We start from the raw sequence: 17,817 nt of genomic DNA, 5'->3' as shown, positions 1-17,817 counted from the left end.
ATTAGCCTGTAAGTAATGGTGGATAGCTTCAAAACAGCTGACTGGGATGGAGACAAAAAATTAATTTATTCCTTCTGATCTTCATGTATATTCCTAAAGATAATAAAATAATTGCTGTAAATCATGGCCTGAGATATTTCCCATTAAATCTCAGTACTAAAAAATGAAGGTGGTGACAGCAATAACTTCTTCCCTTGCTGGAGATTTTGTTTCATATAACTTTATATTGCATGCCCAAAGTTTCACAAGTCAGGTAGGGAATGAAGAGGATTGTAGCCAGTGCTAGAATTATCACAGGATAACAATAACAATAATAATAATACAGACTTTCTCAGGTGTGTGCCTAAGGACACGCCTTCAGCAACAAGGAATGAGAATCTGCTTGAATAAAAACTGAGCCAGTTCCTTTTCCAAGCATGGCCACAGGTCAGTGCTTGTGCCACCAGGACAATTCCCAGGCACGGACAGGGGGATTTGGGTTGTAATGATTTGGCTGCTCCCACGGGAGGCTCCAGTCTTGTGGAGGAGTGTCAGGAGTTATGAATGATCCTCATTCTCAGCTGCTTTCCCTTGATTTGCATTTGCTTCCGAGCTGCTTAACCACGGGTAGATTATTTCAATTTTCTTGGTGAATAATGCATGAGGGTGTATAAGTGGATGTTCCTTGGCTGAGTGGGCTGCAGATTAAAAGTGTCAGCTCCTTTGCAGCATTAATGTGCATTTCTTTCTCAGGTTAAAGCTGGAGAGAACCTAGATATGCTTTTTTTGGAGAACTCCTACAAGTGCCAAAATATTGGCAACGTTTGCTTTTTCTCTTCTTTTTCCCTTGACTACCTGTTATTTGAATGAAAAAGCCAGTTGCCAATTTTCCTGTACAAGCTTATTTTCCTTGAGACTCCCCCTCAAGATTTCAATGCCACATTGTTGTACCTGCTGCTTGAGCTTCCTGGAAACTATCAGGAACGGGGTTTTTTAAAATTTATTTCTCTGTCACTCCTGTCAGTTCAGAACACTGATTCCTTCTTGCTCCTCCTTCTTGCTCTTTAATATGTCCCAGAGGGATAATTTGGAGTATCCTTTCCTGCTCTAGCTGCCCTGAGGCACAGATAGAGGCAATTCTTGTGTGCAATATGTGGAATGTTTCACAGAGGTAGAGCGAAATGCATTGAATGCTATAATAATTGAAGTAACACTTCAACCCACCATGATCCACTTATTAGTAAAATCTCTTCAAATTTTTCCTTTATTAATTTATTAAGGGGCATTCAAGTATCTTACTGTACACTTGTTTCAGTTCTGGATTAAGCAGATATTTTCTTCTTTTTCAGCTTATTGGAGAAATACCCTTTGATGCTCGAGATATCTAGAAAATTAAAGCACAATAGTGGTCCTTGTTTGCTTGTGGTTAGATTGTATTTATAGGGCATTTATTCAAGATCATAACTGGATCCCTAAAATATCAAAACTCTGAAACTTATGGGCCGTTCTAAACAAAATATTTAATTGGAACAGTGAAATGTGAAAGCTTCCAGGGCTGTTTTAAACATAATAAATACTTTAGATAATGGTGTTCAATATGAGAGTCATGAGGAGTGTGGTTAAAAAGAGCTTCCTAAAATACGGAACCATGCCACTGAACAAAACAGTCTTCTAAACTAGAACTCCTCCAAACTCCCCAGCTGTAACAATATTCCTTGGGGTTACAGGCATCCAGACATGAAGTGTAGCAAAGTATGTTTCAAACATGAAAACATGCTTCCAAACTCAGTTTAGCCTGCTGTTTTATAAGATAAAAGATTGAAGGAGTGTGAAACTGTAAGGGCTGCGTAGTAAACAAGGCACTGAGTAGTGCAGCTGCTTAAAAAGCAGAAACAGATTAATAGCTACAATAACAGAATGGAATAAATATTTAAAACCAGTCCAACAAGTGTTTTATGAACTTCTTACGGTATTTGATGCTGAAAATTTCAGAGAAAATACTCAGGCTGGTTTCGGGTTGTAAAATATGAATTCTCAAAACCCAACCAAATAATAACAGAGAAGAAACAGAGGGAAATCATGTTGAGGTTGTGATTTAAGTTTGGAATAATTCCAGCACGTGCTTTGCGAGCTCTTTTTGTGCCAGTGCTGCTGCACTTCCAGAGCAGGGGGTGGTGGTGGTGTCTTGTCCCCCACTGCAGATGCTGGTCCCTGACCTGCGCATATGTCGCTCCACGCAGTGTTTCTTGGCTCCAGGTATATCACTAAGATATTCCAGGCTCCCAAGTCCTGTGCCACATTCCTGTGCCAGCCTTAATCCCATTTAATGCTCTTCCAGTCCCTCATTATAATTTCCTCATTTCATGCTTAGAAATGATGAGGGACAGCAGAGCAGGAGGAACTAAGAGGAAGTGAAGTTTCTTCCTCATCTCCTCTAAATGTTTGTTCTGTCCACTTTTCCATTTTCAAATCGTGCCATCAGAAGAGCTTTGCTTTTATGGGTTTCTGCTTTCAAATTCTCCCCCTCACATGGAATTCTGATACCTAACTTCTTTTTGATGTTGCCTTCATTCCTTTGCCCTTCTTAAAGGATCCAGCTTCCCATATCCAAGTAGAAGTCCCTGGAATCCGTTGCTGTCAGGTAAGGGTTAAACCATGGTCATTTTTCTGTTTGGGGGCAGTACTAGAAAGGTCTGATTTTGGTGCTCTTGTTCCTGGTAAAGGTAAAACAAAGAAACATGGAATACTTCAGGAGTACAGCTTTCCCAAAAGGAAAGGCTTCACACACCCATAATCTGTTGACTTGAGCTAAACTTGGCGGTAAGTAAAGAGAATTTCTAGGAAGAAATTCCTGCCTGTGAGGGTGCTGAGGCCCTGGCACAGGTTGCCTAGAGAAGCTGTGGCTATCCCATCCCGGGAAGTGTTCCAGGCCAGGTTGGAGAGGGCTTGGAGCAACCTGGTCTTGTTGGAGGCATCCTTGCCAATGGCAGGGGCATGAAACAAGATGATCTTGAAGATTCCTTCCAACCCAAGCCATTCTATGATTGTATTAAAAATTCTGGGCTCAGAATGAGTCTGAACTCCACATATGGCCTTGAGAACCTTGACAAGATGGACGGAATAAAGTGGCTTTAGTATATTCATTGTGATTAATAGAATAATCTTCCTTAAATGTTTTATATTGTGCCAATATATACAAAATAGTTTATCTGATGGAGTGATTAAATGCTGCATGGCCCCAGTCCCTGTGCCAAAGGGGCTGTGACTTCTTGAGATGTTTGAGACTAAATACTCTCTTATTTTAAAAGTGGTATTACTGTGAGGAGTACTGGATATTTAGATTGTTAAGGAAAAATAATGCAGTTGGGCACCCTTGTCTCCCAGTTTTCTTGCAGATGACACTTCAGCAAGGATTCTGTGTGCAGGTAGGCTGCTCCATGTGGTCCTACCTTCCTTTTTATTTGGGAAAACCAGTAAATGTGAAGCAGAAAAAGGACAGCTGTGGTTGGAAAACTTCTGCATAAAAAAGGGAGTGTTTTATTTCCATTAATACAGATAGGATATTTTTTCAAGTCTCCTTTAATGGAAATGGTTATTGTTTAATATACAGATTTATTTTACTTTATTTTAGTGTATTGATGTTTTAATGTGATTTGCAACGACTCCAAATTTCGCTGAACACTGTAGGCTGGAATTTTTTTTTTTAATAATTAAAAAAATCCTTCCTTATTTTTTCCTCCAAGTCAACTGAATTTGGGCATGGATATCCTTTTGATCATCCCAACTTTGGTATTTAATTGAGCCAATGGTCTTGATGCTGCTCTGGCTTTTGCAAGGTGTTTGCACAAGCCATGCAGAATCACAGAGAAGATGGCTGTAGAATATACAGGCTCAAATTTATTTCTGTAAAATGTTTATCAACAGCAGTTTAGATGAGGAAAGCTTACATAAAGAGTTCCTGTGGTATGCCTACAGCAAGCCCACTTTTCCATGGACATGTGTCCAGACATCTGGGAATGTGCATATCCATTTTTCATGGTGCAGTGAGTGACAGAGGCCATTTTAGAGTAATTAAGTTCTCAAAACTCAGAAGAAAATCCTTTCAATTCTCTAGAAAAGCAGAGGAAATATGAGGTTTTTCAGGATGCTGAGTATTATCAAAAGCACAAAGGGAATGTTAAACACACTTTGTGTAGTTTTAGGGGTATTTGCTCTTCTGACACTTTAAATCTGCTGTATGACTTTGTGGATCTGAGTTCCAGAAGTGAGTGGGACTGACTGTTTGATTCTGGATCAAAGGATTTATTTCCAGGATTTAAATGCATGTTGGAGCATCAAAAGCCCCACTCAGAGTTCTCTTAAAACCCAAATAAACTTTTAAAATCAACAGGGATGGATCAGCTAGCATGTTTTTCATCATGAGAGTAAGACATGATTCAGATTCCTTGTTTTCCTTGATGCTTGTACAGTACATTTTGGAGGAATAAGTCATGTGGGATAACTGTTGTGTATTTATGGTTTAATTTGCTTCTCTATTGTTTGGAGAGAAGTCACTTAAACTGGGGAGAGACATTCAGTTGGAAAAAAATTGATTATTATTGCTTGCAACTCTTATGCCTGAAAGAAAGAAATAATTTCTCAGGATGTAGTTCCACGTTGGTATAGGAAATTGTCAGGATGTAGATTCCTCTGGACTGGTGTTCATGAAGAGTGACAGTGCCTGGAAGCTCCAGTATTGATAGGGCTGACAGCTTTTAATTTGCCTCTGCAGCCTTGACCCACTCAGAGCTATTTAGATATTTCAAATAGCACTTTTCTTGATTTTGATCAACATGAGGGCAGTCTGAAGAAAAGTTCAGTGAAATCGGCATTTTAATGAAAATATTCCAGTTTGTCAACCATCTGAATTCCTGTGCAGTGTCCTCTGCTCTTTGCCCAAGGTGAGAAGCTGTTCTCCATCCTGGAGACCTGGTAGTCAATCCCCAAGCTCCTGCCATTGTGTGCTTATAGCTCCCCTTAGAACTTCCTTCTCTGGTCTTCCCCAATGTCTTTTCAATGCCTTTAATGTTATTTCAGCCAAAGTGGTGCTGTGCTGTAACAGGAATGTTTGAAGCCTTGTCCCTGAGCCCCGGCTAAGATGAAGTTTTCAATGCTGTTTGATTAGGTTTTGTGTTTCTTGGTTTAAAGTTATAATGTAGTGGCCCTGCAGATTTTTAAAAAAATTTATTCAAACTGTGGCATAACGAGGAATTACAGGTTGTCAGAATCAAATTGTGCTGCTTTTCCTACCATGGTTACAGGCTTTGTAAAGGAATGTATAGGTGTACCTGCTCTGGTTTTATTAGAAGCTGAAAATTATCTTGACTGCTAAGCTCTGCTTAGTTTTGTGACATTTTTCTGTTCTTGTCAGAAGCTGCCATGACAATTACTTAACAAGGAATTAAAATCTCAGGGCTTTCTAATTCTGCTCCATCTTTAACTGAGTAATTGTTCATAAACACACAGTGTGTGGCATCACCTTTCATCTATAAAAAATGGGCATTGAGAGCTCATCTAATTCTTAAAAGGATGAATGTGCAGAGGAATTCATACAAAATATTGAAAATGAAAAATGCAAAACAGGTTAGTAAACCAATCTGCAATACTGCTAGTCCTGCTTCCACTAATTTATATTTGTTTGCCCGCTTTGAGCTGATCTAGGCTTGACTTAGCCGGTGGTTTAGCAGTTCCCTGAGCCCAGCAAGCTCTTAGATCAGCCCTCCCTGTCTCAGGACACAGTGACTGAAGTGTCCCCCTGTCCCAGGCATCTCTGACTGATGGAATTGAAGACCCTCCTGGGGGGCTCTGGTTTAATTAGCACAGCTTTGAGTCAGCCCCCAAAGGAAGGAGCACAGCGCTTGCCTGAAGCAGATGTTGTCCCCTTCTTTTCTGTGCCCAGGAGCCAGGAATTGTAACAAATGGAAGGAGAAGGATGAGCCTGGCAGAAGCCAATGAGGCACAGCTTCATAAGGAAGCATTTGGCCCCACTGGGGCTGGGTAGTCACAAATCCTGCTCAGTTATTGAAAACAAGTGACAACTTCCCAGTGACGGCTTCCAAGCTGTGAAGAGCCTCCTGCATTTTCAGGAGCTTCTCCCTGGGAGTGAGGGAGGTTACACCAGGACACATCTTCTGATATCCTGTGACATTATGCAATGCACCCATCATGTTGCATCATCATTGAAATGCTGTTCAGATAATGTCTTTGCCTTGCATTAAAGCTTAATGACAAAAAATTTGAAATTGTACCATGAGAACAAACTGATTCCTACCAGCCTTCCTTCTGTACTGGTTTGAAAAGCTTGGCTGGAGATCTAAACGTTTCATCTTGGCTTTTTTTTACCTTTTTAACCTTCTCAGTGTTTATTTTTTCAGATTTTGGGTGGAAAAATGAGACTTCCTAAAGAGCTGGAGTAGTACAACAGCCAGTTAAATCTTACTTTTTTTTTTCTTACTCTCTTCTTACAGAGTTTTGTGTGGGTTGTTTGCATCCTGTTTAGCCTTCCATCTTTCATTTCATGTTTTCTCTGGGAGACTTTTCACATGTTCCAGTGCCCCTCATTGTTTAAACTTTAAATCAGTAACATTTTTTGTGCCATGAAAAGATGTAATAGGATTACCAAATTTAAAAAAAAATTAAATTTTGAAGTCTTTTTTTCATGGTAGTCCCTTTATGCTTGAATGGAGACCACATTCAGGACAGCACCCAAGCTCCCAGGTGATCACAGCAAGTCACAGGGTGGTACAAATTCTGCTTCTGTGGGGTTTTTTTGCCACTGCTTTGGTGGCTTTTTCTCCACTCTGCATTTCTCTCCATTTTGCTTCTGTGTAATGCCTGTGGGGAATTTCAGCAGTGACTTGCACAGTGAAACAGCATCAGTGAATTATTTAAAATAGGTATAGTCACTTTAGTGTGATTTAATAATTAAAAAATCCTTTTAAAGACAAAGTCAGCTCCTCAGAGGGCTGGGTTAAAGAACTGAGAACTGTGGTTGGAGAACTGGTGGCTGTGGCCAGGAGCCCTGAAGCTTATGGATTACATGAAATTGTCTCCTCTGACAGCTACAGGAAGATCCTCTCAAGTGGCTTGAAAGTCTCTGGTGGCTTATTTACTTTCTTATCACTCAGTAAATTCAGACATAAATTATCATTGCACTTTCAGACTATTCAAACAATACCTCTTTCTTCTTTCCATCGCTCTCTTCTAGATAATAGTTTAATGATGTAAATTAATAACTTGAATGTGTAATTTTAAATAAGGAAATGTTATTAAAAACCCAGGCTTTCTATATAAAATGTGAAATTTTAACCCTTGCTGTGGACATGCACACATATATAGAGTTAAAAAAGCCTCTGGCTAGCAGTTTATTTTCTACATCCATAGGTATAAATCCCTGAGAAGACCAGTGTAAATTGGGATGTTAGCTTTGGATTACAAACAGCTTCATTTAGGGAACCACGCAGAGAAAGGTATTGCCTGAGGAGGCGAAAATATTTTATTTCCCTGAAAAAACAAAGTGGTTGCTATGGGACAGAAAATGATCTAATGATGGCTTTCACAGAGACGTGTAACTGGACAGAATATTCAAAGCACAGTGAGCAAAAATGTTGGTTTTTCCAGGATGTATTTGTGGAAGATTTTTCTTAATGTAGATCTGGATACTTTCAAGAAAAATGAAGAAGTGAGTATTTTTCCATAGGGTACAATTTAATTGTTTTGGGTTTTTTTGGTTTTTTTTAATTTTTTTTCTTTCCAGTTCTCCTACAATATTCTACAAATGAAATATATTTTAGTCAAACTGCTTTTAAATACATATGGAGAGAATCCCAGTCCTTTTGAGCGCTGAATGATGATGTTTTGAGGGGTCACATAGTACAGATAATGTGGGGGGGGGTTTGTGTGTGTAGCAATATAATGAAAAATCTAAGCAATGAATAAAACGAATGAATTTAACTACAGTTAAGCACCATGTGATGAGGGGCATAGAAATGCCAGATCTGTACAGGTAGTTGGTGCTTAATTCTGTAAAAAAGTACATTTTAGAATGTTTGGGGTTTTTAAAATTGGTTTTAGGCCTGTGCCTCAGTGAAGTTTATCTTCAGAATTCAATTAAATGGACGTAGAAAATTCCTTCAGCAGCGAATCCAGAAATCACACATGAGCCATGTTCCCTTTTGCTCCTTGGTCTGGGAATACACACAGCGGTGCTTGCTGGATTTTGCTCTAGAACTAAAGTGCTTTTGTTACTTACATGAATTACTTAGTACTTGTACTCTTCTAAATATTTGAATGTCCTTCCCAGCTTATTAAGGACACTAATTTTTAATGCCTGTAGAGTAGTAATGAGTAAGTGCCTTCCTAAAAAAATTACTCTGTTCTTGAAGGAAACAAAACCTAAAGTTGTTTAATAATACTCGTTCTCATTCCTTTCATCACTTTATTTCCCATACTAGCTTGAGGACCTTTGAGGTCTTTATTATCCAAAGAAATTTCTGCTGTGGTCATGCTTGACAGTCCCACTAGCTATGTGTGTCTTGCATGACTGCATGCAAAAATTGCTGCTTTAGATCATCCTGCTTTTGGCAGGAATAGCTGAGGATGTCATCTTGCAGTGTGATCAGCCTGCTGGGATCCTCCCATGTTCCCTGGGAGCTCCTAGCATGTAGTGTCAAGCTAGGTAAATCTTCTTTCTGCTAGTTAAGAGCCTTTCCTCGGTTTGCTGTGTTTGGAAAGTTCCTGAAGCCTACTGGAACAGGCACCATTTCCTTTGGGCACAGTGGTGATTTCTGTCCCTGATGTGTGCCTGTGCCTGTTTGCTCAGAAATACCCACCTGTGATTATCACCATCAGTATTAAATTGCTGCCTTGTTTTGATTTCCTATCTCCTTTTCCATTTATTTTTGTGTTGTTTAAAGCTGTTCCCTAAATTTTGTCTCATAGCAAGCCTTAGATTCCTGTTTAACTACTTCAGCCCTCCCCTCACAGTATCCTTCCTCAGTTCCTTCATTTCTGGAGCAATGGTGTCATTTTCTGCCAGCCAGTTTCCTGAACTTTCTGCCCTTACACTACCTTTGCATACAGTTAAATGTTTATGGTCTATTCATCACTGCTAACACAGTCCCTAGACCTGGGGCTTCTTTTCTCCTCTGCTTTTCTCCTGTATGTGTTTGCATGTCCTTTCTTTGCAGAGCTCTCCATTAGTGAAGATGTGTTTCTCTCCTGGCGCTTACAGTGCTGTGTTGGGAGGGTTGTTCTGTCCCTGACTTTAGGCATCACCTGCTCTGGGTACGTACTGAAAATGCAGAATACTGAGAGATGTCAAGGTGTAAAAGCCAAGAAAATGGTCGTAGTTAGGAGCCAGCTGCTTCCCCCTCTCCTTTGTCCTGTAATGGAGAGTGGCAGAAGAGATAAGAAAGATCAATTGGAATTACAAAGGTTTTCCCAGCTGTAATAGTGGATAGCAACAAAATCCCTGACAGTTCTTCCTTTAAGGAACAGAGAAGAAGGTTAAAATTTGTCGGGGAGGCTCAGTTAGTGAGATTCAAAACCCAAATCCACACTGAGGCAGAGTAAGTTGTTGGTAAAGGGAGAGAACTGTGGTCTGTTTCTGATGTTACTTACCACTCAGCAATACCTATTTGCACACAGGGCTGTCCACTCCTGGCAGTTGATGACCAGAAAATCTCCTGTGGTCTCTTCTAGCTATCCTACAAAGGTCCATTTCTCTGGGTCTGGAGCAGTCCTGGCTTTAGTCATTCATAGGGTTCTTTATTTCCTGTCTGAAATTCCAGTCACCACTGAGTCCAGAGGGGAAAAAAAAAGAAAAATAAAAGAAAAAAAATCACTTTTACTGGAGCTAGAATTTAAACAGGTGTGTCTTTCCCTTTATTTATTGCTTAACAACCCACAGAATAAGAGGTGCCTCTGTCCCAGTGTCAGGACTCTGTACTCTGTGACTGTCTCACTGGATTCTCAGAGCCTTTCCTTTTCATAGTCTCCTACATAAATGTAAATCACTGCTTACTCCTGCATCTTCACTATTTCCCACATTGCTTTTGGCTGCTGAATGGTTTGATTAATCCTTGAACTGGTGCCTGGTGTTCAGACCCTGAGTCAGATTTCAGGGCTTGCACTTCCCTCCCTCGTGCAGCACACTCTGCCTCCCGCCTCGTGTGCTGCTGGCATTCCCTGAGTCATGGAGCAGTGGCATTCCCGAGCATCTGCACGCATGACAGCAGCAACCCATCTTCATTTGCTCCACTGGAAACTCCTCCAGATTACAGCTCCCAGATTTGCTGGGAACCACTGGAGTTTTGGTGTATTTTCTTCCTGTCTTTCAGTCCTTCCACCTCCACTTATACTTTATTTCTTGATCTCAGGTGTGTCCGGTGAGCCCCGTTTATTTCTTCTCCTTTTCTGCTAAAAATACTTTTGATGTTCCTTCCCAACATAAAGTGAAGCATGGTCCTAGCCAGGGGGTCTTAGGGTGAGTCATCTCTAAATTTCTTGCCAAATTCTTGGCCAGGAAAGATATGTTAAAACTCTATGGAAAATTTACCTGAGGGGATTCTATAGAAGTTCTCCTCAGCTTTTAAATTTCTATATATTCTGTTTACCACCCTCCACCCGTCATCACCCAGCTGAGGGAATGACTTTAGGCTTTTCCTGACCTCCACTGGGAACTTGACCCAGGGAATGAGAATAATCTCTGACTGTATTTCTGTCCCCTGCCGTAACAGAGGTGTCCTGGATACTGTGGTCACCTCTGTGTTGTTTGTAGCAGTGGTTCCTCAGAAGCCAGAGCTGCTGGGAATGCAGGATTATTCCTGGAGAAACCCTCTGATATCCACTGGTGGAGTTGAGGGTTGGGTATTTCCTTTGATTTAGGTCTCTAGCAAACAAAAAATATTGCAAGTGATTTGAATTCACTTTTCAGCTGAAGTTTCCTAATGTAATATCTGAAATGCATATTTGATGTCACCCTGTTTTATGTTTTCTGTCCTATGCACTTTTTTCTCTGGATACACAGTGTATTCTTTGTGCACTTATTTTTGTTTATAAAGATGTGTGGTTTTATTCCTGAAACATTTAATGCCTGAATTGTGCCCTTGAATTTGTGAGTGCAGTCATCATCTTAATTTAGATGTGCTTCTGTAGATGGCCACAGACTGGATCCTAGGTGGGTGATGCCAAATGATCCTTCCTCCAATGAAAGTGCTGCTGGACACAGGGAATAGCCACACACATGTCACCAGTGTACAGGTGACACCAGAGTGAGAATGATTCCTCTCCTAAACGCACATTCTGCAGCTACTCAGAAACATCAAGAATCTGCATCTGGGATGCCATGACTTGGTAGAGAGCAACATAATGCAGTTCCCATATTCATACAATTCCTCTCCTTTCTCAGATCCCATTCTTTTTAAGGGATGTGCATTAGCACTATTTGCATCACTTCTTTTCCAGAAGAAAACAGAGTTATTTTGAAACTTGAACACGGAAGTCAAATTTCATTGTAGTAGTCATGATGTCCGGGGGTGGGACTGCCAAATATTATCCAGAACTCTTCTCTTTTCATAGTAATGTCTTGGATGGCAGCCATGCATTTTCCACTGAATTAATGAACATCAGATTTATGCCAGGAAAGTAAGAATAGATGACACTGCTTCTGAAATAGTTTATACATAAAATTACTTTTTGATGAGGGGTTTAAAGCCTGCACCTTCTTTATTCTTTCAATTGATCTTATTTACCTGCTCTGACTTACTAACCTATTTAACAACAGTCCTTTTTTTGTGTTCTTGTTACATAAAATCTAAACCCAGCTGTCAGAGTGAAACTTAATCTGCTGGGAACATCAAGAAACAGGATGGGAAAAGAAGGCTTTCCTCAACATCTTCAAATATTGTAAAACACATGTGATGATGTCTTGAAGCAGAAGTAGGGAGAGTATTGTGACATCATTTAAATCATTAATCCACCTCAAAACCCCTTCAGTGAGCAAGCTTTCCTTTCTCAATGGGATTCAGCACTGAGAACATTATAAATGCTGCAAACACCTACATATTTGTACAGAGATAACCCCCTGCTTCAGCGGATGCAGGCTTTTTTTATCCTTTCTTAGTTGTACCAGCATGATTCATTAGCAGTTATTTTTGAGATGAAGAAATGTAGGCTACTAATACAATTTAAAATACTGTTATTTTAATGAATAAGTCAGCAATGTTTTAGTTTCTATTTAACACCAAATGTCTAAATGGAGCTAAGGATAGCGAGACAATTATCAGCTTAAATTATTGGGTTTTATCTTTTAAAGATCCTGCTTAATAACATGACTTTGGATAGAGCTTGCAATCCCCTATTTAGGAGAGAAGATATTTTGGGGGGTGAATGGTTGTGTATCTCCCATCTTTAGCAGAAAAGACAACTGGAAGTTTGCAGTGGGAGACTCTCTGTTTAGGTAACCCAAAAGTGCCTTTTCTCAGAAGTGTCAGTGTGAATTACTTGGTTCTTAGGTCCATTTTGGAATTGAGATGATGAGAATAAGAGCAGAGGAAGAATTCTTGAAAGAAACTTGGGTAAGAGGGGAATAACTGTGCTGAGGATAATGTGGGGTGCCATAATGACAGGTCTCACTAGCTCCACATTTGAGAATGTACAATCACAGAAATGCTTTTTTGCTTTCTACACCCACAACCCCCACCAGGATTCGCTCCCTAAATTCTCTTCTCACTTCTTGCAGATTCCTGGGCTTCAAGGAGGCTGCAGAGTCAATAATTCAGTTCTCTTGGTGCTTAGTTTCTGGCTTACCAGTGCTTCTGCCAGGATAAAAATGGGCTCTGCTGTAAAATGAGAAAGAAAGTTTCAATGCAGGTTTTTGTCATTAAATACATCATAAAGTGGCAGTACCTGTGGGAAGCCAGCCAGCAGAGGGAAAAGCTCCCAGAGTTTCAGTTCCTTTGCTGACAGCTCAACCCCAGCTCTGTCTCCTCAGTAAAATGCTGTATTCTTTACTCCATGAAAGGATTCCCTTCAAAGTGCAATAAACCAGTAAAAATTTACAGTAATGTTGTATTTACTGCTTGATTGTTCCCTCCTCTCTTCACAATTAAACTTTGGCTTATTTCCACTATTGTTAATGCTTTTAAATATTGCAACCTCTCATGAATCTTCCTCTTCTAGATGCAGTTTTCTTGTGTCCAGCTCTTCTTCTATCCCCATCCTTTTGTCTTGGTTGCCAACTTTATGTAACTTTGCCATGATGTGGTATCTTCTAGAAATTCTCTCTCCTGGCCTGCTCTTACATGCCATTTATTTCCTGTTGGATCTGGGTGTCAGGAAGATTATCCTAAGGGAATTGGTGAGGGAAGCAGTGAAAGGCAACTGTAGCAAGGAGAAGAAGGGCAAATGAGATTGGAAAATGGCAGTGAGGCACACCAGGATTTAAGAGCTGGAGAAGAAGGAGGAGCTGGAGCTAAAAGAAAATATTATGAATTTCTTTCTTTGCTGTTTTCTTACCCTACCTGCCTTGGCACACTCACACTCATGCATGAACTTTAACATCTGACCAGTTATATATTTTGAAACTTCTACAAGAGTCCATTTTTTTTTTTCCATTGAGAGCAATATACACTTTTCAGTTATGAAAATGGTGTTATTCTAAATAAAACTGACATGATCCACCAACACTTTTGGAAGCACAGATGCTTTGTCCCACTATTTACTAAAGAGGTTCACACTTAGATTAAAGCAGTGAAATCAAATCACTGAATAAAGCCTGGAACAACATAATGATTGAAGGAATTCATGCAGAGCTTCTGGTAGGAAGAAAGTTACACCAAGGCAAAATTAGATTGTTTCCTGTACAACACCAGGACATGGATGCATGGTGCAACCCAATATTGGTGCAGATGATTTGCTGAGCATTTTGTGTAGTTGCATTTGTCCTTGTTCTCCTTTGTGACATTGGGCTGCAGCCACAAATTCAGATGCTGCATCCGAGGCCCATGAGTGTCAGATTTAGGGGAAGAGTCTTTGTTACAGGAGCCACCAGCCATGAAACTCTCTCTGAATGCCATGGCTTTGTTTTTTTTTTGGTTTTTTTTCCAGCATAAACTAATTGGGTTGGGATATGCACAGCCCCCTGGTGTTAAGTGATATTTTTTCCCAACTCAATGTATACATAATGCCAGGAATGAAATGAATTTGTTGTCAGTCCTTCTGAGTGGTGTTGCATCAGGACAAGACTTCCCAGTGTGCTATTAGTGGGGAAAATTGCACCGTCCTTTCACCAGCTTGTTCAGAAGAATTTGTAGTGAGATATAATTATATTTGATTCCTATTTTCTTTCTTCTTCTTGGAAGTAAAAGAATGCAGCTTCAGGGGCTCACAATTGACTGCTTTCAGTTCAAGTTGATCGTCCGAGCTAAATGGATCCTTCCATCCAAATACTCCACAAGTTGTTAATCTCTTGTTTCAAGGACTCTTGTAAGGAGCTGGTTACTCAGAGTTTGCTGCTGTGTAAAGATGAACCACTCTGGAGGACTTCGACTTGCTGATGAAAACACACCTTGAAATAAGCCCAGTTCATATTTAAAGAAATCAATTACGACAAGTAGTTTTGTGTTTTATTGACTGCAAATCACCTATTGCCTTTCTCTGAAAGAGTTCACAAAAACTATTTACTTTTTAAAAGATTCGATTTTTCCTCTTCGTGACCAGCAGAGAAAACTTTTTGTTGTCAGGGTGCACAAATGGATGGAGGAGAGGCACAAATATTTATTGTAGTTATTTGTATTATTCAGAGTAAGTGTGGGTGTTACTTTCAACCCAAACAGGAATAAAACATTGAGAAAGCCTTGTTGGAGCTGGCCTTCCCATTCCAGGGAGGATGTTCTCCAGAACTACAGAAAATACATGGCTTTATTTGGATAAGTTGCTTCTTTTATAGCAATATACCTGTTAGAATGAAAGCCAGCCAGCCATATTTTATTCAGATTGGCTGCTTGCTTCCACATTGCTGATAGATTTCAATCATGGTTTTAAATTCCCCTTCAGCTATTGGAGCTTTCTGTCATTGCTTTTGCTTTTCTCTCTCTCTTCAAGCTGCTACTTGCAAGACTTTCCCCTCGTTATTGGCCATTGTTTCCTCCCTGATTCCAGCCTTTCCCAGAGAATTGGAGGATTTCATTTCCCCACCTTTTAACCTTCTATTATTCACTTCTCTCTGCACCCCTGACCCAGATTCCTAGCACAAAGCCATCTCTCATCCTTGGGGACAGAGATTTTATCTCCATTCTCAGGTAAATTCTGATCTATGTATCTGTATTGCTGCAGGCAGAGCTTCAGATATTTGCAAGTGTTGCCACATCGAGCCTGGTGATTTTTCTTTTTGAATCTTATTCAAACTCTTCTGGATCATAATTTCTCCACTTAGTGCCTTCCAACCTCTCAGAGAGATGTCAGACATTTGCTCTGACATCTAGCAAGTTTTGAAGCAATACTTGGCAATTTTTGAATGTAATCTAACCAGAAGATCCTCTGTCTCTCCTTGATGTGTGAGCATCTGCAAGTAAAGCCCTGAGGTGAACTGGTCTCCTTTCTTAGGCCCATGCAGCTCTTTGGATGCTTTCCTTGCTTTGCTGCTGTGATCTTGGTGAGGGCTAATTTATAATCATGTGAATACGGGCAAAAAAAGAGAAAAAAAAGGATTGATTTCCACTTCCTGTGATTTTAATTTAATTTGTGTGTGTCAAATGTAGATTCATCAACTTTTAAATGCCTTTGGGATGTGCCTTCAAACACATACACCTCCTTTGCTTTCAAACACATACACCTCCTTTGCTTTGTTATTAAAACGACTGAAGTGTTTTCTGCAGAACTCTGTAGCCAGATCTCCACCACACGAGAAATTGCCTCTGATTAAGCCATCCCCAGAGCTGTGCCTGAGCCCAGAGCCTTTCCAAGTCCTTGTTGTTGGTTTTCCAGGGAGTTCTGGGCAGGTTCTGGGTTCCTTGGCCCTTGTCACAGCAAGCACAGCCCGGAACGGCGGTGCCGGGTGACGGAAGGGGTGTCTGGCACATGGCTCTGCTACTCCCACTGCTATTTTTTGCTTTTTTTCTAATTGATAACTCCTGCCATCTGTTCCCGAGCCATCCCTCTGCTGTCCTTTCCTACTCACAGTCTCCTGCCCCTGTTCCACCCCGGAGCTCAGGCTGAGTGCCCCAAGGCTGCTGCCAAGAGCTGGTTGCTACCAGGGGTAGCTGGGTGCTAAGATGCTGCTGACAGAGATATAACAGCAGGTCAGCCCAGGCTGGGCTCTCCCAGCAGCATTTCAGTGGGCTCAGATGCTTCTCTCTCTCTGCTGCTTTAACTGCAGCTCCCTCAGCAAACTCCACAGATTTTTTTATTCAGAAAAATAATTAAAAAAAAACCAACCCCAAACCCCTTTGATTTATAAAATCAGTGCAGTTGTTGCTCTGAGATGGAATCCTTCTGAATCTGTCACCCCTGCCTGGGTTCATGACCACCTTGTGGCTTTCTGGAATAAGTCAGTCATCTAAAAGCCCTGTAGCAGCCTAGGTTGGGTGTTTGTGTTTTTTTTTTCCCCAAGAGCCTTTATGTTCTTTGCAGTCTATATTTGAATCTCTCTTTTCTTGTCTGACTCTCCATTTGGTGGCTTAGCATACGGGAAGCCTGTTTTATGGTGCAGGGAAATGCATTTCTATATGCTAAGGACTGAATTTTTAACAAGAACCTATATGTATGTACCAGCTAAAGGGATTTTTCTGGCAGGAGCTCCAAAATGGACAAAATCAGGAAAGAATAAATCATGGCAATCATAGCTGTGCTTGACCATTATCTAAAGAAGCCTTGGACCCTCAAGGTGTGTTGGAGAGATGATTAAATAAGACACTGGGCATCTAAGTACCTAAAAATAGATCCTTAAGAGTGTGTAAGGCAGTGATTTTCCGTAGATTTCTAATAGGGGGTTATGGATTTAAACACCCATAAAAAGTGGTGTTAGAAATGCACAAGAAATGTTCATGGAAATTAACCTGAGAACCCATGTTTGGTTTCTGTTTAAGGTGGCTTTTTTCTCTCAGAAACATCCCCATGCAGAGCTCCCACACGTTTCCCTGAGCACCCACCAAAGGAGCAGGGCAATGAGGGTTTACCTCACCTCTATTTGGAAGGTTCCTCATGATTTTCAGATTAAGGATGCTAATAGCTTGTGGGTTGTATTATGCCTGGGTATAGGCATAGTCAAATTATTAAGTTTTTGTCCTGAGGTGGTAATACCGAGGCTACAGTTGTGAGGCAGAAAAATCTTTCAGGAAGGAGTGCAAGCTGCTGGAATATTTTCTTTTTTAATTTGCCAGCACCGCAGAATTTGGGACTTGCGTTAAAATAAACAAATTCTAATAAGCTATTAGTGAAAATGAGAGAAGCTCAAAAACTGCAGCTGCAAGTGTTCACTGACTTCCTTGATTGTCACATTTTCCCATTGTACAATAGTGGTTATTGCAGGAGGCTCTGCCATGTAGGAAGAAATTACATTTCCCACGTTGGGGGAAAGACAGACAGTTAAATGGAATAAAATGATCACTCATCAGGTGATTTCTCTGATGGTGTAGGTCTGTAAGAGTTCCCACCACTTCCACAAAACTTAATAATTTCAAGTGACTTTCATATTTTGGATGTTTTAATAACACTGATTAGAAACCTCCAGATGATGAAATGTTACAGCTCTGGCAAGAATCTAATAAAAATCCCCCCTGGGATTGATTTTGATTGACT

General features: G+C 40.4%; 1 protein-coding gene across 10 annotated transcripts in view; it reads left to right on the top strand.

The window, feature by feature from the left end:
- Positions 1 to 17,817, top strand: part of SHANK2 (SH3 and multiple ankyrin repeat domains 2) — a 278,701-nt gene that overhangs the window by 77,260 nt on the left and 183,624 nt on the right. For 6 of the 10 annotated variants that reach the window (XM_038139490.1, XM_038139487.1, XM_038139486.1 and 3 more), the window contains one exon: positions 2,570 to 2,620. The exons of the other annotated variants lie outside the window; for them this stretch is intronic. In XM_038139490.1, coding sequence (XP_037995418.1) covers positions 2,570 to 2,620 — 51 coding nt within the window. The remainder of the gene's footprint in view (positions 1 to 2,569; positions 2,621 to 17,817) is intronic. 10 annotated transcript variants of the gene reach the window in all.

Source organism: Motacilla alba, chromosome 5 (assembly GCF_015832195.1).
Source record: "Motacilla alba alba isolate MOTALB_02 chromosome 5, Motacilla_alba_V1.0_pri, whole genome shotgun sequence".
Classification (NCBI taxonomy): Eukaryota; Metazoa; Chordata; class Aves; order Passeriformes; family Motacillidae; genus Motacilla; species Motacilla alba.
This window is presented reverse-complemented; position numbering and strand designations above follow the sequence as displayed.